This window comes from Mustela putorius, unplaced genomic scaffold (assembly GCF_011764305.1).
Source record: "Mustela putorius furo isolate JIRA1106 unplaced genomic scaffold, ASM1176430v1.1 tig00003909_pilon_pilon_pilon, whole genome shotgun sequence".
NCBI classification, from domain to species: Eukaryota; Metazoa; Chordata; class Mammalia; order Carnivora; family Mustelidae; genus Mustela; species Mustela putorius.
The window spans coordinates 9,219,712-9,240,048 of record NW_025422057.1 but is presented as its reverse complement, the minus strand read 5'-3'; the positions used below and the strand labels follow the sequence as shown (position 1 = coordinate 9,240,048).

Here is a 20,337-nt window from a genome sequence, read left to right as displayed (position 1 = left end):
CCCTTTCCCCTCTAACTAGTTCCTTCATGAGATAGATCTGCACCATGACGGACCGAGAAGTTTGGCCTCCGGCATGTGTGTCGGGCTCTGATCTGAGCTAGGGACGTCCCAGCCAGCAGACCGGAGCAGGTGGCTGCCGAGAAAGGCACCCAGACCCAGGAGAGGAGCCTGGGGTCCCAGTCCCAGCTCGGCTCTTAACAATTCTGGGCTCCCCACCAGTGCTCCTCTGCCCGCCCTGTGCAGATCCTCTGGGGACAGGCATGAAGATTGCCAGGCGATGTTGATGCGATCAGTTCACAGGCCCCAAAGCACTGTGTGGACATAACACAGTAGTTGCAGTACATAAAAGTGCTAATAAGTAAATTTCCTTATTTTTTTCAAAGTGAATGAGCAGGAAGTTCTGTGATAACCCAGACACAAACTCCTGATTTTCTTTTTTTAAACCCACGGTTACCCACCCCCCCACTCCACCCCAGTAACAACCCATCAGGAAAGGGAATAAGGGAATTCACAGAGGAAAGAATTTGCGTCCTTGGGACCACTTTGGGCAAAGTCCAAGGACGTGCTGAGGACGTTGATGGGGACCTGTCCTGGCTGGAGGGACCGCAGACCCGGGTGGGAGGGCACCGCTGGGGACCAGAGACCGTGTGAGAGGAGAGACTGCTTCTCTTTTGCTCCCAGGACTCCACGCCAGCGGCGACACCAGAAACGCCGGTCATCTCCGCGGTGGTCCACGCCACCGATGAGGAGAAGCTGGCGGTCACCAACCAGAAGTGGACGTGTGTGACGGTGGATCTGGAGGCTGACAAGCAGGACTATCCACAGCCCTCAGACCTGTCTACCTTCGTCAATGACACCAAATTCAGCTCGCCCACAGAGGGTAAGCCCCTTGGTGGCGGCCAGACCTCCACCCTGCCTCGGAGACCACCTTCCCTGCGGAGCACAGGGCCAGGGAAAAAACCTCCAAGCCAGGTCTCCTTGCCATCCAGGCACTCCAAGCTAAGGCTTGAACCCAGCTGTACCCCAACCCCAAGATGCCAGCCGAGGGCCAGTCCGCTCAGAGCCCCCCAGTTCCTGCCCTGAGCTCACTCGAGCTTTGCTTACTCTCTGGCTTACTCGCCTGGGTGATTTTGAAACACTATCGCAGCTGTAGGCAGCACCGTCAAGCCAGTTGCTCCGTGTGGGTCAAGACCCGCCCAGGTCTGGGGTCTCCCAGGGCCACCACCGTGCATCAGCCCCACAGCACGTTCCACAGTGGGAGCCACACCTTCCACTCAAGCCCCCAAACCAGACGGTTCACTCCAGGCTTGCCAGCCAGAGGCCCATTTTCCTGAATGGGACCCCAGGCGTGTTGCTTTGCTCATCAATATCTTTCTTCCTCCTACATGTATTTTTGCTTTCAGCTTTCTGTCTGATCCTTTGGCTTCAAAAATTCATCTGTGTTAAGTCAGCACAGCATGATTGGGTAAATCAAGACCTTTTCTTTTCTTTCTTTCTTTCTTTTTTTTTTTTTTTGATAAACTGCTTACTCCGCTAACAGTGATTTTTCTGAATCTCTGTATTGGCTCCCACACTTTCCCTTCTTTGTCAGGAACACTGCTGGGGCCTGAAACCATCTTGTGGGCTGATGGTGATGGTGGTCTTTCCTCCAGGGGCTTCCCTCCAGCACTCGGAACTGTTGGGATGGTTCTCAGTCTCCCTTTCCAAGCTCTTGATATCCGACCATTCCAAAAAAATGAGTAGAAATCAATATGACGGCCACCACACCTGAAAAGCTTACCCGTACTTCTTGGCTGCTGCTAAGGAACCCCCACCTCCCTGCCCCTCCCCCCACCCCCACCCGCTCCCTCCCCGCGGGCAGTGGTGTAACAGAGAGTGGGTAGCTTGTATTGCTTCCTTGGCACGCTCCCCTGTCCTGGCCACTCGCCAGCTTGCTTTGTGCCCATAGTCTCTGAACGACACGAGTGAGGTCCATTTCATTTTGGGCGGGGGAGGGGGCTTTGGATATGGACCTTCTCACCAGATTGCCGCTCTACGGTTTGAAGATGAAAAGACCATCTGAAGTATGTGTAGTTGGGTGTTTTGGCATTGTGTGTTCTGTAGAATAGAGCCTTTTGGTTGGCTCTCCAGGCTGCCCTCAGGTTGGGGTTTGGGAGGCTTGATAGTGACCATCTCACTGCAGCCTGACCCCAGGGGCCCTGGGTCCTGGCCTCTGCCCCTCCGTAGGCCTTTCCTCTGCACACACACCTGGGCCACGAGCCCCGCTGGAAGGAACCCCTTGGCCCCATGTGTGCACCTCCTCCCCGGCTTGGCTGTCTCCGCAATGCCCCGTGTCCTGTCTCCCATGCTTGGCTTGGGCTTCTCTGGGGTCACTTTTTTTTTTTTTTTTTTTTTAGATTTTATTTATGTATTTGACAGAGATCACAAGTAGGCAGAGAGGCAAGCAGAGAGAGAGAGAGGAGAAAGCAGGCTCCCCGCTGAGCAGAGAGCCCGGTGCGGGGCTCGATCCCAGGACCTTGAGATCATGACTTGAGCCAAAGACAGAGGCTCAACCCACTGAGCCGCCCAGGTGCCCCTGGGGTCACTTTTGGATGTAATGATGATGACATGCTTTTTTTAAAAAAGATTTTATTTATCGGAGAGAGAGCACAAGCAGGGGGAGCCCAGTGTGGGACTCCATCTCAGGACCCTGGGATCATGACCTGAACCAAAGGCAGATGCCTAACTGACTGAGCCACCCAGGTGCCCCAATACGTGCATTTTTTAAAAATTTTATTTATTTATTTGATAGATCACAAGTAGGCAGAGAGGCAGGCAGAGAGAGAGGAAGGAAAGCAGGCTCCCTGCTGAGCCTGATGTGGGGCTCGATCCTCAGACCCTGGGATCATGACCTGAGTCGAAGGCAGATGCTTTAACCCACTGAGCCACCCAGGTGCCCCCCAATACGTGCATTTTTAATAGAAAATATAAAGATCCTAATAGTACCTGTTAAGCTAATCGGTGTCCCAATCTATGCTAACATGTTTGTTCGTCTTTGGCATGGAACCAAAACAGACAACTCATTAGCTCCGTGACATATTTGATCATTGCTGACATATTTGATCATTGATTATTTTCTGCAAAAATTCAACTGATAGGTAAACCTGTACATTTGAACAAAGCTCTATTAAACCTGCCTTCTTAGAAAATGATCGGGAAGATTCGGGAAGTCCCAACTGGGCGGGCAATCGGAAACTGTCATCTGTATGTACAAGGGACAGTTAGAGTTTCAGGAGGTGTTGACCCTGCATTCACCTTTGACCACAGCTTGCTTCCCTCCAGCGGTCAGGTGTAGAAACTGGATGCCCGGCACCCCCCTATCAGATCGTCCTTCCTGTTAACTTACTGAGGTCATGTCCAGACATGCCCCAGGGGTGCTGCTATCATCACCAGAAAGAATCTGGCCAGAGCTGTAGCCTTGATTGAGGCTTTGTTCCACAGAAGTCACAAATCACAGGAAAACGAGATTTGGGGTTAGAAATAATGACCCTCTAAACAGGTGTTTGCTACAAGACCAATTCTCAAAGTGACGTATAGGGAGGGCTTGACACCAGTGCAGTGCTCTGAGTCCCACTGAGGCTCCTAGATATGTGGTTTCATTTCGTTCTCAGTTCTAGAGAGTGGATTTCTGCTCCTCCCCACCTAGCAGCAAGGAAGCCCAGACTTTGAGCCGTGCCAACTTGCTGAGCGATGTGGGGCGAGTCCCTGTAGATCAGGGCTGCCAGACTCCTCAGCGTCCTGCCCTTCCTCACCCCGCTTCCGGGTGTGAGCGCCCTGCTGCCTTCTCTCATCGTCTCTAGAAAGAGGGTGTGGAACGCAGCGGTGCTTCCCGACCTGGGTCCACAAGAGCTTCACGCTGTCGGAGTAGTTGGAGAAACCTGGGTGGAACTAGTTCAGAAAGATGCCCAGCTCATTAAAAGGACGTGTCTGGGTGGTAATATCATCAGCTCATGGCAACACTGATCATATCCCTGATTAAAAACTCAGTTGGTTGAGCAGCTGCCTTCGGCTCAGGTCATGATCCCAGGGTCCTGGGATCGAGTCCCACATCGGGCTGCTTGCTCGGCAGGGAGCCTGCTTCTCCCTCTGCCTCTGCCTGTGCTCGCTCACTCTCTCTCCATCTCTGACAAATAAATAAAAATCTTAAAAAAAAAAAAAAAACAACTCAGATTGGCGATCTCAAATGTTTTTCTTCAGATGCTTGCTTAGTAAATGGCCTCTTGCACAATCTTGGAAACATGGTAGGGAAAATCCTAGTTCTTGCGGTCCTTAGGGATTCCAAGATGAGGAGCCTCCGAAGCCTCTCCCAGCTCTGGTCCCCGAGACCCAAGGAGAGCAGTGTTTTAGAATCACAAGTCTGGTGGGCTTTTGAGGGTCACCCATCAACCCTGTCTCCCTAACACATAGCGACATTTACCCTCACCTTCCCGCTCCAACAGAGGGGAAGGTGCCCCCCTCAAGAGCCTAACTCTTGTTCTATGGCAGGCGCCATCGCTGTCACACTACAGACTTTCAGAGGAGTGACAGTGAGGACATTGGGAGGAACATCCTTATCCCCTAACAAAGGGTCCCTTCTCTCATCACTTATGTTAGAAGTTCCAGAAATACTAGCCATGAGCTGTTAAAACATACGGGGTCACAATTCCTTAGGTTTGTGTAACCTGCGGTAGGGCTTTTACCTGACATCATTAACTTTTTTTGCAACATGGAGGCCCTTTGAGCTCCATTTGTAGGGAAGTCAGCAGGCAGAGGAAGCCAGGGAGTTGGCTGCCCCGACTCTGGGAATGACGATATGGGCTCATCTGCATCCTCCAGCTTCTGCCCAGTCCCCAGCCAAGCTCTGGCAGCCAGAGTCGGAGGAGAACAGCCACCGGGCCCCCTCACGGGACGTTGATGAGCGTGAAATGATTACTGGAAGCGACCTCAGAGATGACAGGACCCATTAAAAATCCCTGCATCGGGAGGCCGCACCCACCTCTCTTGGACGTGAAGGTGTTGGGCCACTTGGTGTAAGTGGTGTCGCCCTTCCCCGCCAGTTAGCTGCGTGTGGCCACAGCTGAAGCCGGACATGGCTCCGCCTCCAGGCCCACCCGCAGAGGCTTTAGCCCTGAAAGACTGAGAGCAGATGAGTGAGATTTTGAAAGCAACATTCTGAAAGATTCTCCTTCAAAGCACAGGAGATGATGTCAATGACAAGAAGAGAATTTGTTTTTCTTCGCACCTTTTCCAGGCCTTTTTCTTTTTGTTAAAGATTTTGTTTATTTATTAGAGAGAGAACATGAGCAGGTAGGGGAGGAGGAGCAGGGGGAGAAGCAGACTCCCTACTGAGCAGGGAGCCCGACGTGGGGCTCGATCCCAGGACCCTGGCGTCATGACCTGAGCCGAAGGCAGATGCTTAACTGACTGAGCCACCCAGGCACCAGTTGGTAAATAATAAGTGAGAACCCCACATGGCTCTGATTGGAAGTTTCAGGCCCTGTGCTGAAGGAGCGCCTCCAGGCATCACCAGGAATGGAAGCTCCCGTGGCTGATGCAGACATTTCTTGGGACGGAGTGGGGGGTGGTGAGACAATCCCCCACTATTTTACTGCCACCTGCTGCCTCTGAAGGGCGGGATGGGGGGCACTGGGCAATGGGAAGGGAGACCCCATTGGCAGGTGGGAAAGAAGGCAGGTAAGTGAGCTTGGTGACCTGAAACTCCCCCGATCAGCTGCCAGGGGACGAGCTAAGGTTCCAAGTGGGATGCATGACCGAGTCGAGCTGGTCACCAGAGCTGGGCACGCACCCAGTGCCTCAGTCCCTGGAAAAATCCCTTTGGTGGCTCCACGCCTGTTTGGTGCATCCTGGGTGCTCTGTGCCGCTGCGGGTGTGCTGAAGGGTTTCTGCTAAATAATTTAGGGTTGAATAATGCCTTGGTGCTGATAATGATACCTTGGCGAAGGAGGCCGCAGACGCACTGTTATCTTCTCAACTTAAAACAGTCTTTAATAGGACAATAAAATGATAGTCCTGAGGTCCTACATCTGGAAAGTGAGCGATCTGCAGGGGGCTCTAGAAATCACCTGGTCTCTGACTGCCCCTCGCTTACCTCACCTTTACAAGACAAGGAAGACAGTGAGTCTTCATAAATCCTTGTGCGCCCTAAGAACGGATACCGACTCCCGTCCCGGATGCTGAACTGCAGCCCAGGGCAGGCCGAGTCCCTGGGCCGGAGGCATTTACTTCCCCAGGGAGCTTCAGAGACTCAAGAGCCATGCATGTGTTCTCAGTGCCTGAGTTCCTATGGCCACATCCCCACATGCTCGTGGGTTTGGGGACTGTCTTCCAGGAAATGTGTCCTCTTAGAGCTCAGATTCAGGAATCACTGTTTAAATGATACCTTCAACCATAGGGAGAAACAGATGCTGTAACGCAGAACTGCTCTTCCCATGTTATGGTAGAAACAAGCATCAGGGATTGCCACAGACGCTCTTGCAGACCTGCTTTCTGAGCAGGTCGCGTGGGACCTCTTGGTTTTCTTCTCAAGTAGGAGAGGCCATCTGTTAGCGGCGAATGTGGCTTCTGGGACAATCAAGCCCTTTCTGGGTTGGTTCACCTCCACAGCCACTGTGCCCAGCACGGTTTGGGGCACGTCATGTGGGCTCGGAATCCGTTCCCTGGACAGGGAGTTCTGCTGAGAGGCAGACTTGGGTGTCCTCATGGACAACCCCCCCCCTCAATCCCGCACTTGGGGACCCAAGGGACCGAGGGCTTCTAGTCTCCAGTGAGAGTTTTTCAAGTTTCCCTTCCAGCCTCTGGTCTCCAGTCTGTTTGAAATAGGTCATTTCTCCACCTAACTGGACTTGCATAGTCTTTGCATCTGGAAATCTGGTTTGGACCAGCCCTGTGGGCGCTGGCAGGGTTCTGGGAAATGTTCCAGGGGACTTGTGAAGCTTCTCTTAACAAGCAACATTGTAGGAACAATGTATGCTCTTTCCTTGCCTCGGAGCATGGCGGGGCTGCATTCTCAGAGAGGGAGCGCAGAGGGGTGGGTTCTAAATGCTGTAGCCATGTGGGAATGTTCTCCATGTCGTGCAGGAGACGCAGAGAAAAGCAACACTCAGAACAGACTGAAAACTCGGTGCATGGAGCCCAGATCTGCCCCAGCTCAGACCTCTGCCGCTCACACCTGAACTCCCTTGGACTGTCTCAGGCGCCCAGACGGCAGGAGTCCCTTTGCTGCAAGAGGCTGACACGTGGTCTGAAAATGGCTGAGCGGAGCCTCCCCTTCCAGCCAAATCAGAAACCTCAAAGAGTTAGTGGATAAGCTCAGAGTTGAGAGTCTGGTTCCAGATCCCACCCTGCCTGGCCCAGACCTTTCCTCCCCGCCCCACAGTCACTAACTCTCCTTTTGTTTCTTTTGCAGAGTTGGATTACAGGAACTCCTATGAAATTGAATATATGGAGAAGATTGGCTCCTCCTTACCTGTAAGTCCTGCCTCAGGCCAGCAGCGGACTGGCTTCTCTTCCCTGTCTTGTGAAAACGCAGGCGCCAGCCTCCTCCTGAGCTCGGGTCGCAAATCCAGGGGGGTCCTCTGTGCCCGCAGTGTCCTGGGTGCTCAGTAAGGGTGAACAGGAACCACGGGGGGGGGGGGGTTGGAGGTTTATATTCGGTCCCCTCCATGTGTCATTTTCAGGGAGCAAATGAGAATGCAGTTAGGCTTCCTGCATCATTATTTCCCTAGGTTATGGAAGAAGTAGTCGGAGATTTTCTTAAAAAAGGTGTAGCAGTGGGTTGGTAGTTTTTAAGGTGTACGATTATCTGTTTTCTTCAAATTAATTGCTTTATGTGACTGAAGAGTGGCTTTTCTGGCAAGACGTCCCCCCTCCCCGCCTTCCACTTGCCATCCCTTTCATTTAAGTGGCTGTGATGGGTGGTGGACCCCGGGTTTCCTGTCTGCTGCCTCTAGAGCCCAGCAGGACCTCCTGCGTCGTGCTGTTGTCCAGTGATGCTGTCAGAGGCCCGGAGGCACCAGAAGGGCTTGCTGTGACATTAGTGGCCTGGACATATCCTCGTATCTTTGTCTTTCTTTGCCTCATGTGTAGATGCTAGGCTTGCATCTCCTGACCCATGGTCGGCAGAACATGGTGGAGCTGCTCTCCACACTGGGCCACCGTGCTCGTCCCCTCACCCCTCCGTCTGCCCGTCCCAGGCTGGGGTCTTGCCTACCCCTGTATTTATCCCCAGTGGCCCCATGGTTGGCCATCCAGAGCGCGTGGCCAGGAAACGCCGGCCCACAGTGTGCAGCACCCCAACCCCATTACGATCCCTCTCCCCGCGACACTGTTCCCGGCAGCACACATTTCCTCTGCCCTCCACCTTCCCTCTCCTCTCCCCGGGCTGCACTGGCTTCCTGCTCCCTTCTGGGCGGCTTGAGAAGAACGAAGGCTTTTCCCCGATGAGTTCCTTGTTCTGTAGAAGAGAGCTCCGGTTTTTATCTCTCTGGCGTGTTCAGGCCACCTGCAGCGGAGCTGACCTGTGCCTTTGATCCCTGCAGCAGGATGATGATGCCCCGAAGAAGCAGGCCCTGTACCTTATGTTCGACACGTCTCAGGAGAGCCCGGTCAAGTCTCCCCCCGTCCGGACGTCAGAGTCCCCGACGCCATGTTCAGGGTATGACTTCCAGGAGGAGAGTGTTTCGGGTCAGGCCGTCTGTCCCCAAGCCTCTGAGCCCTATGGTACTGCTTATTCTGACGTGGGTTCATTTGCATGGATGAATTCATGCAGCCCACTTCCGGGTCTCTGAGTGTCCCCAAGGACACACCAGACACACCGGCTGGTGAGGGTGTTATCGGCTGCCCTTTGTCCTGTAAACAGCTGAATGCGTGAGCCCCTCCCATCACCACCACCACCACCACCACCACCACCACCACCACCCCGCACCTACACTATGGTCTTGTGACTTGACCCATGGGGAGGCAGCGTGCCACAGCACTCAGACCCGTAGTTCTACTCACACCCCTTACTAGCTGTGTGACCTGATGCAGGTTCCCTGAGCCCCTGTGCTGCCATCTCCTCGTGGGTAAAAGGGGGTAGTCATAAAACCGATCCTGTAGAAATTTTATGAGGATTAAATGAGGCTCTCGGTGTTCTAGGCAGCCCCCCAACTGTGCCGTTTGGCCGGGGGTGCCTGTCCTCCAAAGCCACCGAGAGGATGAAACAGAGATGCTGTAAGGAAAGCGCAGTGCCAGGGAGACGTTCGCTGTTCACATGGCTGTGAATCAGCACTGGTTAGGGCCCTGTTCTGAGCCGGTGCGGGTGGGTGCGGGTCGGGTACCGCTCTGGGGCTGGGACCCTCCCATCCCTTTCCCTGCCCCATTCTCTAGCAGAAGTGAAGGCACTTGCTTTGACTTCCCAGACAGACTTCTGAATCCACCCAGGGTATTGAGAAAGATGGTGGTGGTGTTGTCCCAGCGATAGTCATGGTGACGGGGACCGTGTCAGGTGCTTCACATGTGGGCAGTGTCTCCCTTGACCTTCACCCAGCACGGTCTCCTGTGCTACAGAAAAGGAAACCGAGATGCGGTACACAGTCACTTCCCCCAGGTGCGCCGCCAAGGGACGGACAGTCTGCCTAACTCTGGCTTGTGCCTTTAGCTGGGAGTGTCTGTGCTCCTGACCGGCCCTGAGATGGGGCTGGGCCACCCTCTCCCTCAGGCTGTCCAGTCGACAGGCTCTCTGGCCACCCAGCACCCTCCCCAGTTTCGCTCTGGGAACGCAGCTGTGGAAGTGTGGGATGTCATGGGAGGGTGGTTGTGTCCGGACTCCATCCTGGTCAGTTTCAGTGGGATTTCCAACGAGACAAAGATGCTCTTTGCTTCCTCAGGTCAAGTTTTGAGGAAACCGAAGCCCTTGTAAACGCAGGGGCAAAGATCCAGCATCCTGTCCCACGAGGACTGGCACCCAACCAAGAGCCACACTTGCAGGTGCCAGAGAAATCCTCCCAGAAGGAGCTGGAGGCCATGACCTTGGGCACTGCTTCAGACGCAATTGAAATTGTAAGTGGGGTCGGAGGGGCCTGAGATCACTGCGGGTGAGGCCTGGGCCAGGTGGGTCCCGTCACCAAGGGGTCTAGTCCTTCAGAGCAACACTTACCTGGCACCTGGCGTGGGGCCCCACCCAACCCCCAGGCCACAGAAGCTGGCCTCCGAGACCCTGCGCCCTAGCCGTGAGAGAAAAGCTCTTCATTCTCTGTGGTTTTGTAGTTCTTATCTCACTGCTTTATTTGCCTTCACGGTTCTTGATTTTCCACTTTAGTCCCTTGGGGCTGGACTCTTGCTTTGGAACGGACTTCAGTTTGTACCTGCTTCTCCATACTCTAGGTCAGGGGCAGAGAATGATAGGGCAGGGGACACTCGTTTAGGGAACACTTGGTTCTCCCAGGCCTTGGTGATGGGAAATCCCTCGTGTTTGTAGACCTCTTTGTATATCCCTCCCCTTCCAACCCCTCTGGAGTCTTGCAGAGTAAACAGACTCCCTGAATATCTAAAACGGGCTATCCTTCTAGGTGAATTTTTATTTTTCTCTCTTTTACCTCCTCCCCAAGAGGGTTTGAAGCTGTTGACTTAGTTACTTTTAGTGTTACTTTTGTTGTTCTGTATTAGTTGACCATTTGTCTCGTGCTTCAGATATTTATTGAGCACCTACTGTGTGGCACCTACTGTGTGGCAGTTAGATGCTGGAAAAATATTAGTAAGCAAGAAGAAAGTAGATAGGACTCAGTCTCTCAAAAAGACACTATGGAAGGTCTCATGTATGATTCAACTTCTACAAAGTTGGCTCTTGACTTTGGAGTCTTCCCAATAGATCCAGAGACAATTTTTCATTGGAAATTGTCTTTCTATTATTTAGAAAATGACCTTTACCAAAACCTTTGACACATACTTGTAGGTGTTTTCTTGATGAGTTATATTATGTTTGGAAAACCCATCAACTGCCTTGTCTCCCCCACCAAGATTTTCAAATAATTAAGTAAATGTTAACTTCCATCCCACTGGTTGGTTAGGGAGTGAGGGTGACATGGGGGGTAAGAGGGCACCTAAGGCTTGGGGGATGGGAGCGCAGGAGCCCGTCAATCTCAAGATACCATTACCAGCAGGTGGGGATTAGTCCAGATGAGAAGGAAAGTAGTGTCACCTCACTAATGCTCTCTTTAACGTTAAGTCAGAAATGTCCAGCAGATGGGTGCATGGTCCTTGCTTGGAATCGATGTCACTCTGTGTCTCCTCTATTTTTCCTCTGTGTCCTCTTCTGGCCTTCAGACAGCTCCTGAGGGCTCCTTTGCCTCTGCTGACGCCCTCCTCAGCAGGCTAGCTCATCCAGCCTCTCTCTGTGGTGCGCTTGACTATCTGGAACCCGACTTAGCAGAAAAGAACCCCCCAGTATTTGCCCAGAAACTTCAGGTTTGTAGCCCATGTGTGACCTTTTGGGGAGTTTGTGAAAACCTCAGTAGAGAATGAACTCCAAGCCCCAAATGCAATGAGACAGGATCTAACAAGGGATTGCTGGAAATGTTCCAGATGAAATCTCTTCTCCCTCAAAGACTGATGTGTGATGGCTGTTCTTGATCCAAGATGCCAAAATGATATAAATTGTGTGATTACAGGTGGGACAAACCATTTGTATTCCAAATGGGAAATTGGACCCAAAGAGTCATTTTTCAGTTTTGATAGCCCCCAAAGCAGTGTCTGTGATTTATTCACAGAACCAAGAGTATTAGATCACCAGCGAGCCAAGCTGTTTGTATAAATGGAAGGGGAGGCTATCTCAGACTCCCATTGAGATAACATCTGGACTCAGTCTCACATCTGGAACCAAAACAATTAGCTACTCTTTGCCTTAAACCTGACAACTTAATTTGATACCCTCTAGACAAAGAACTTCAGAGCAAACCTGGAGAGATGGTTAACAGTCATTTGAGAATATGAAACCATTCATGGAAACTGTTGACCATCTTGACATAAAACAAACAAAAAGGAAAGAAATCCAGTGAAACAGTGCAGTCAAAATTTTGATCCCGTTTTAAAAATCATCTCATATTTGACCACATGATCCTTCCCAACAGACATTCTGAAGGGCAATTAAAAAAAAATTAAACACTTATTTCATGATCTGCTGAGGTGTTAATTGTGCAAGAAAGCCAGAGCGTGTGTTTTTCCTGAGTCCCTGTTATAATACATTCACATGGCACATTCATTTCTTGGATGTGGGGCACATTGACGTCTTGTCTTGATGCATTTCCCCTGCGATTTGCTCACCCCCCGCCCCTCGGACAGGAGGAGTTAGAGTTTGCTGTCATGCGGATAGAAGCTCTGAAGCTAGCCAGGCAGATTGCCCTGGCTTCCCGTAGCCGCCAGGACACCAAGGTACGGGTTTGCTGCTGCCGTGCACGGCCTCTTGAGAATGTGGTGTGGTCCAGAAGTTTCTTTGCTAACCGTTGGCCAAGCAGTCAATGCCGGTGTTCTACAAAGTCGTCTAAAATTTTCTAAAAAGCTAAAAGCTTAACTCTTGCTTAAGTAGACGCTGAGCCTATGTCTAAGATCTGCTTAACTCGGTAATGAAGGAACCAGCAGGGCGGTGAAGCAGGTCGAGTGGAGGAAAATGGGGAACCCAGTGTAGAGCCAGTGGAACAAAGAAGGCCAGAATCTTTTTTTTTTTTTAAAGATTTTATTTATTTATTTGACAGACAAATCACAAGGAAGCAGAGAGGCAGGCAGAGGGGGTGGGGGGGGAAGCAGGCTCCCAGCTGAGCAGAGAGCCCGATGTGGGGCTCGATCCCAGGACCCTGAGATCATGACCCGAGCTGAAGGCAGAGGCATTAACCCACTGAGCCACCCAGGCGCCCCAAGAAGGCCAGAATCTTAACTGTGACCTTACTGCAAGGTTTGCTATATAACCAGTTAATACTGGCTAAACAAGACAGTGCAGTATACCCTTCGAGGTTTTTTTGTTTGTGTTCTGCAAAAATCATTTGCTTCTCCACTGAACAGAAATCATTTGCAGCCTTTCTGTTTTCTACAAGTTAGTATCTAACCGTACGGAGACGGGACGCTAATCAATACTAAAGAGAGAAACCGAGACCTTCCTTAGACCTCGGACGGCCCCTTAGGCCACAGTCAGTAGAATTAGAGCAAGGCAACCCTTCCCTCTAAACGGCAGATGGTACATGTTTTAGGCTTCGTGGGCCATCTGGTCTGTGCCACGGCTGCTCCGCTCTACTGTCACAGCTCAAAAGGCGCCACAGACAATGTGTAGATGAACGGGGTGGCGACGTTCCAGTCAAACCCTCTTTACCAAAGAGGGCGTTGGGCCATTTGGCCCGCACACCATCGTTGGCCAAGCCCTGCTCTAGAGTGAGATACTGACAGCGCATGCAGAAATTTCTTTGCCTGGCTTCCAAGTTTGGAGTAATTTTTCTTAACAATTTGAACGAGTTGCTGAAGGCGTGCAAAACTGTGGTCCTCTGAGGTTCAGGCCGCTTCATTCCCACCTGATGCCGCATGTGTTGGGTAGCCTGGCGTGCTCTGTGGCCTTGACCGTGTTGGTGAACCTCTCTGGGCCTCTGTTTTTCCAGCTGTGAGATGGGGCTACTAACTGTGCATTTGCAGATTGCTGTAAGGGCTGCAGATGATGTGTGGAAAACAGGCACCGTGGCGGGCACACAGTAGGTGCGCAGTAACTGACAGCTGCCCTTGGTCACTGACCTTCACTTTTGCCTCTCTTGTCTGGCTGGACACTCATAGCATCTCTGCCATAGGAGGGGTCCAGGTCCCATTTTATAGATGGGGAAGTGGAGTCATGGAATGGGGTCCAAGGCCCAGCAGTGATTCACTGACCCGGCGGGAACAGACTCCGGCTTCCAGATGGGAACCCCTTGCCTATCCCATCTCAAGGAACAGCTCACTTGGTCCAGGATCAGGAGCTTATGGGCTGCTCCTGCCCTCAAGGCCTCCCACATGTGGTTCTCCTGGGAACTGTCCACAAGGTGGGGGGCTCCCTCTCAGAGACATCTCTCTGTGAAAGAAGGTAGTCCCGCTGTGGCTGTCCAGACTGGGAATACTGGGACCCAGCATAGGGACGAGAATGTTCATACACGTTGCTGGCACTCCCGTTCTCGTCGTCAGCCCTTGAGGTTGGGTTTAGTGCCCATGAGTAAGATTTTTAGAAAGCATCAAGCAGTGAGGATTCGTTTCCCCATTAGATTTATTTCTTGATATCTTAGGGGGAATGGCTTAAGGACAGAACATATGGCTTCAGATCTGACCTCCATAACTACAGTATATTCCTGTCCAGAGGGTTGAGGCAGGATTGAGCTTGTTCTAGTAAGAGTTCAGATGGAGCGAGGAATGTTCTGGAGTGCCTGGTGCCCCCCGGCCTTCTTCCTTTGGGGATGCATCAGAGATGACGGTCGGCAAATACTGCCCACCATTGACGTCTGTCAACGACAGCCTGTTCTCTGACCCCCTTTCCTGCTTTTGATGTAGAAAACATTGTCACGTGAATCCACTTCGGAAAGGTTGGAGGGACTGGCCCCAGCTACCTCCTTATGTATCTCAGAAGGATCTGCTAAAAGAAATGCTGGTGGGGGTGAGCTGTCTGGGAGTGTGGGGAGCCTTTGTCTCGGCCACAGTAGCTGGTACCACGTTTCAGGTTCCTGTGGTTTCTTGCTCACGTAGACGCTTGATTGCCCCTCGCTGCCTCGGAAATCGCTGATGGAGAGAAACAGCAGCTGTGTATCCAATTTGCTCTTTTTTCTGCCCATAAATTTCGGCTGCAGGTGACATAGCCCAGTCTTCTTGGCAGCGTGGTCTCAGACTGTTGCTAACACAAAAATGAAATCACTTGGAATGAAAAGAAATCACTCGGAGGGCTCAGAGCGGCATGAAATGTGGTGGCCGCGACTCCTGGTTGCTCACATGGGCCGCTTCCCTGTAGACGGAGCTGACCTTGAGCTGACCTTCCGAGGACCCAGTGGGGGTTTCCTGTCGCGTTAGTCAGAAAGTGTCAGAGAGGAGGAAGGCTCCATGGGGCTGGAGTGTTGGGCTGGGGCGCGTCTGGCTCCAGTGAATTCGGATTCACTTGCATTCCCGGGGTTCATCGGACTGGGGTGGCCGGCTCTAGTGGTACAGCAGCCCCGAGTGTGACCCGGATGGGTAGACAGTCGGTGTCCCGACTGTGTGGCTTTGCGAGGGGCATGTGGCCTGTGGGGGATGGGTTTCATTCAGGTATATGACAGATACTGGTGGTGATCCCTAAAGCCACTGACCTTTCTGGAGGAGGGGGCCCAGGGATGTGTGTGGGTCCGGTAGGAACCAGGGTCATACAGACGGCGAGCTGCCGGACCGGAGGAAGTCCCAGAAGCGGGCCCCTCCGGGAGGGGAAGGGTGCTGATCTTTCTCCTCCAGGAGTCCTGGCCCATAAAGGCAGACCTGGATTTTCCGGGGGCAGGGAAGGAGTTAGGTCTGGGACAACCTGAACTGGTGACTGGCCTGATAGCAGGGCTCCGTCTCTAGTGCTGTGTCCAGAAACCACCCAGCACCCCCGGCGTTTCACAACGGGATGCCTAAAAGCTGCAGGAAGTCTGGAGAGCAGGGGCAGAGGCCTGCCCCCTGGGTTTCAGCAACTGTTTGCCAGTTTGGGGAATTGGCCGTCAGACAGAGCCTGTGTTGAGAAGGATCGAGGCCAGGTCTTGACTCAGTGGGAAGGAGTGACCAGTCGGTGGCTGGTGGTGCCTCCTGTGGGTGTGACTGGGGCACATACTGAGTGTCCTCTTGCTCGTCATCCTGAGCTGCTGTCCAATTTGGATGCGCAGCTCCCCAGGGAGAGGGCCCTCTCCTGCCCCACCTGGCATCATGTAGCCTGGATGCCCTCCTACTCCACCCAAGGGCCCAGCCTGGTCCACTCTCCATGACTTGGCCCAGCTTACCATGGTCTCCTGGCCTGATCTAGATTCCTGGTCCACACTGCGTACACACCTGTCATGGTCACGGCCGGCCAGCCCACTCCCAGAGACTGGAACCCCGCCGTGGTTCCAGTGTCAGCTTCCCCTGAGGCCTAGCGACAGGGAACTGGCCACGAGGAGGACGTGAGCCTGGGTGAGTGGCAGGACTGCAAGGCCAGAAGGGCCCCAGGCAGGCCGTCTGCAGGTCTGAGGGTGACGGCACCCTGGGGGTCCCCGGAGGGACCCAGATGCGAGTGAATGGATTGTGGGGCTGGAAGCGGGTTCCAAAAGCTCATGCTCTTTCTGAGCGGTGGCTATTTCACATTTTAATTTGTGATTCTCTTGGCTTTTGGGCTCCCCTGGGGCAGCCAGTGGAGCATTCTGCTAGAGAAACAGCTTAATCTAAGCCTGATGTTAACATATCAGCGAGAAGCAAGCCTATCTCCCTTAGAAATGATTCTTGGTTGTCAGAGGAAACCAGGGTGTGTACTTTGAATTTCATTAACACGCAGATATTCCAGGCAGTAATTCAAATGGATTCTGAAGTCATCATCTGTTCCTTTATTGAAAACACCAGGTGGCCGGGGTGAAAGGTGGTCCCGAGTCGCTGTACGCGGTGGGTAACCATTGTGTTTACTTAGAAAGCTCATTAATGCCTTCAGTTTTCATTCCCTTCCTTGTTGTACAAAGGACTTAGGCAGCTTGAAGATCACCAGTTCCTGCCCTGGTCGGATTTCATTTCTGCCCAGCGTGATGAAGTCAGGTTTACAACATTTCCCCTCGCCCTTCAGAGCTGGCTTGTTTGGAGTCAGAATTGAATCTCATTCTGGGAAATCTTTTGGTCAAATCCCTGAAATCCTCCATTTTTTTCATTTTCCAAAGGCCCACGAAGTGCTAGGTGCTGGTGGGTGTTCTTTCCATTCTGATATTTTACTCTAATTTTTTTCAAAGGACACATTATTTTACTTAAAAAGTGACATAAATAGTTTTTTTTTTTTTCTTCCCAGAATCTTGTGTTTATGAATTTCCTCCATAAATACAAGTAGAGTCTTATTGTCTGGGTATAACTTCTTTTTTCCTTCCTTTTTTTCTTTTTTTAACATTTAGTTATTTATTTGAGAGAGACAGTGGGAGCGGGGGTGGGGGCAGAGGGGGAGGGAGAGAGCCTCCCAAGCCGACCCCCTGCTGAGCACAGAACCCAGGAAGGTAGGGCTTGATCTCATGATCCTGAGGTCCTGACCTGAGTGGAAAACAAGACCTCTGGGTATAATTTTCTGTTTACTTCCTGAAAAGTTTCCCATATGACAAGTAGAGGCCTGAAAACATTTCAAACAGCAGAGATGAACCCAAGCACAAGGAAGCCTCTGCACCTGTGGCCTGAGGTCAGCCTGCCTGCCCCTGGGCCTTGGTCAAATGTCCTATAATGGGGGCTTCTTTAGGACCTGAGGATGGAAAGATCATGGCATCCCGTTGGCCCGGAGAGCGTATCTCCAGGGTCTGGGAGAACAGGGGTGCCTATGCTCCCTCCCCTCTCTGACCGGAGTAACCATTAGGGTCTTCCTGCACAGGGAGCCCAAATACGGACACCCCCACCCCCAGAGCCAGGGAAATCCAGGCCCCTTTTTAGGACAGCCTCACACCACGGCCTTCACTGTGCATGTGTACAGCTAACTGGGCCTAACCTGTCCTCTGCAGTTCTATCCGTTACATTTCTGCCTGAGTTTTCTAAGTTGTTTCAAGTTCGTTTTCTCTATAATTGGGTGGGTGGGGGGGCTGCCTGTTCTTGCAATGACAGAGAGAGTGCCTTCAGGGGCGCCTCCTCCCCCCTCATTGTTGGGTCTTTAATCGCGTCTGCTTCCACTCCCGGGCCTCACGGTTCTTGCTGCGGACCCCTCTCCGCCACCTGTTGCTGTGCTCCCCGATCACGTCTCTTCCACTGTCGCTGGGAGCTGCAGTCACACTCTGACGGGCAGACCGCCAGGCCTCCACACCGAACTGGACTCTAGTAGTTTACCCTGGCATCCGTGCCGGCCACCAGGAGGTTAATGCATAGGACTGAGAGTCTGCTAGGCTGAGAGTGTCTTGCAGGCTTGGATCACCGGCCACCCCCCGCCCCCCTGTGCTGGTCCATGATGCTCAACATGGCCTTCCAGGTGTGCTGGAGACGGCTCGAGCTTGCTGTGCAGCGGGAGGGAGAGTAACTGCGGCCCTCTCCTCCCTCGTCCCCTCCCTCCCAAGAGGCTCGTGGCTGCCCTGGACAGTCAGACCAGTGTCAGTCGTGTGGGGGTGGGGAATCCCACCAGGTGTTGAGGGTCTCACCAGCAAATGTGGATACTGTCATTGACCCAGATTTCAGTGTTGCCGTTGTCACAGCAGACTTAAGGCAACATAGCTGCAAAGTAACTCTTCCCTTGAGGCATCCAGAAACTAGCTTTTGAAGGTGACGCCGGTTGATCGGTATGGTGGACGTTAAGCTCTGTGCCAGGCTATCCTTTCAGAGGGAGCTCAACCCATGCCCCCCCCACCCCCCCCACACTGAAATGCAGACAGTCTTACAAAAATGATCAGATCTGCAGTTCTTCAAAACTAGGCAAATGTAGATGAGAGTTCAGCGTTGCTCACCCTCAGGCTTTTATTTTGCAAGTGGGGCCTGCTGGAAAATGGCCTTGGTTCTTAAGCTTTGTGCCTGAATGCCTCTGCGGGTGATAAATGGCTGTGATAAGCAGGCAGCAGACATGCTGGACTCCCAGAGTGGGGAGCTGCGGAGGCCCCTGCCATCAGCTCCTTTGTCCGGTGCAGGTGCCAAATGATCGATTTCCATAGATCGGATCTGGCCTTTCCCCACTCATCAGTCCAAGCATTTTCTCATACTTTGGATGTTCTTTGTTTCAAAACCATACAACTGACCCATTCACGTGGGGATGAATGCAAATCTTCTTTGTCATAGGAGCGATATTAACTTTTTTTTTTTTTTTTTAAATAAAAATCATTCCACAGAGAGAAGCTGCTCACCCAACAGATGTCTCCATCTCCAAAACAGCCTTGTACTCCCGCATCGGGACCAGTGAGGTGGAGAAGCCCGCAGGCCTTCTGTTCCAGCAGCCCGACCTGGACTCCGCACTCCGGATTGCTCGAGCAGAGGTACTGTGCCACGGGTATGGCTTGGGGGAGGCTGGCTTTGGTTGCCCTGGGAAAGCTCTGGTTTCTGCCACATGTAAATGAATATATATATATGTATGCATATATATATATATATATATATACAGAAGTGCAAGCGGACAATGGACTTGCGCCATCATATTTCGAAGAGCCTATGAGTGTGAGTGTGTGCATATGTGCATATGATTAGGTATATGTGAGAGATAGGTCTACACATATATATATACATATATATATCTGTATGCATATATGTATGTACCCACAGTCCACAAGGCCAGCATCTTTGGACACAGTCTTTCTCCTGCAACCACTATGGGCAGAGGCGTCTTTAGCAAACCGTCTTTGATCTTCCTAGACACCATTGTTTAACTTGCCTCTGTGGCCTTATTTGACGTGCCTCTGTGGCCTTGTTTGATCTATAACAGAAAGCACATGCCTGTAGCTGCTCCCCGGTGGGGCATACTGAGAGTCTGATATCTGGTTGATTTCTGTCTCATGCTCTGGGAAATTCTCTCAATACAATTATTGTTTGGTGTAGGAAGTTTTAATTCAGTGTCTCCTTATCTTGGGTCCGTGAATTGCTCAGATCTGAATTCACACCTCTGGGGCTCACCTCTCTCTTCTCCCTGATGCCAGATCATAACCAAGGAGAGAGAGGTCTCCGAGTGGAAGGACAAATACGAAGAAAGCAGGCGGGAAGTGATGGAAATGAGGCGAGTCGCGATGTTTCCTGGTACCGGGGGGTTGCTTACCTGCGGTCTCTAAGAGCTGGTGAGGTCTATGAACAGTGTCTTCCCAAGACTTACCGTTCTTCGTAAGACAAGGTTTACATTGGTCACGGAAGTCTTTTTAGTAATGTTACTGTTATTAAAATATAATGCACCTGAGCTAAATACTGCAAAACAAATAAATACGTTTGCAACGAAAACCAGATCTCTTTCCCACTCAGCCTCCAATTCCATCCCCCTCAGGTAGCTGCTGTCCACTCGTGCTGGGGTAGCCTTCCAAGAATTTTCCATTTCTGATTGCAAATGTGTGAATGTGTCCCTATACAGACTCCTTTGTTTTCTTCCAAAGGGGAAATGTACATTACGCTCTCTTTAACTCAGCAAATCTTTTTTTTTTTTTTTTTTTTTTAAGATTTATTTATTTATGTGAG

General features: G+C 51.8%; 1 protein-coding gene across 16 annotated transcripts in view; it reads left to right on the top strand.

The window, feature by feature from the left end:
• The window catches only part of TACC2 (transforming acidic coiled-coil containing protein 2), a 201,818-nt gene that overhangs the window by 167,412 nt on the left and 14,069 nt on the right, over window positions 1–20,337 (top strand). For 12 of the 16 annotated variants that reach the window (XM_045068841.1, XM_045068838.1, XM_045068836.1 and 9 more), the window contains 8 exons: window positions 682–880; window positions 7,445–7,506; window positions 8,577–8,692; window positions 9,906–10,077; window positions 11,341–11,481; window positions 12,355–12,444; window positions 19,017–19,160; window positions 19,815–19,891. In XM_045068841.1, the coding sequence (XP_044924776.1) occupies window positions 682–880; window positions 7,445–7,506; window positions 8,577–8,692; window positions 9,906–10,077; window positions 11,341–11,481; window positions 12,355–12,444; window positions 19,017–19,160; window positions 19,815–19,891 (1,001 nt within the window). The remainder of the gene's footprint in view (window positions 1–681; window positions 881–7,444; window positions 7,507–8,576; window positions 8,693–9,905; window positions 10,078–11,340; window positions 11,482–12,354; window positions 12,445–19,016; window positions 19,161–19,814; window positions 19,892–20,337) is intronic. The other 4 variants (XM_045068843.1, XM_045068848.1, XM_045068845.1 and 1 more) reach the window with 2 other exon arrangements.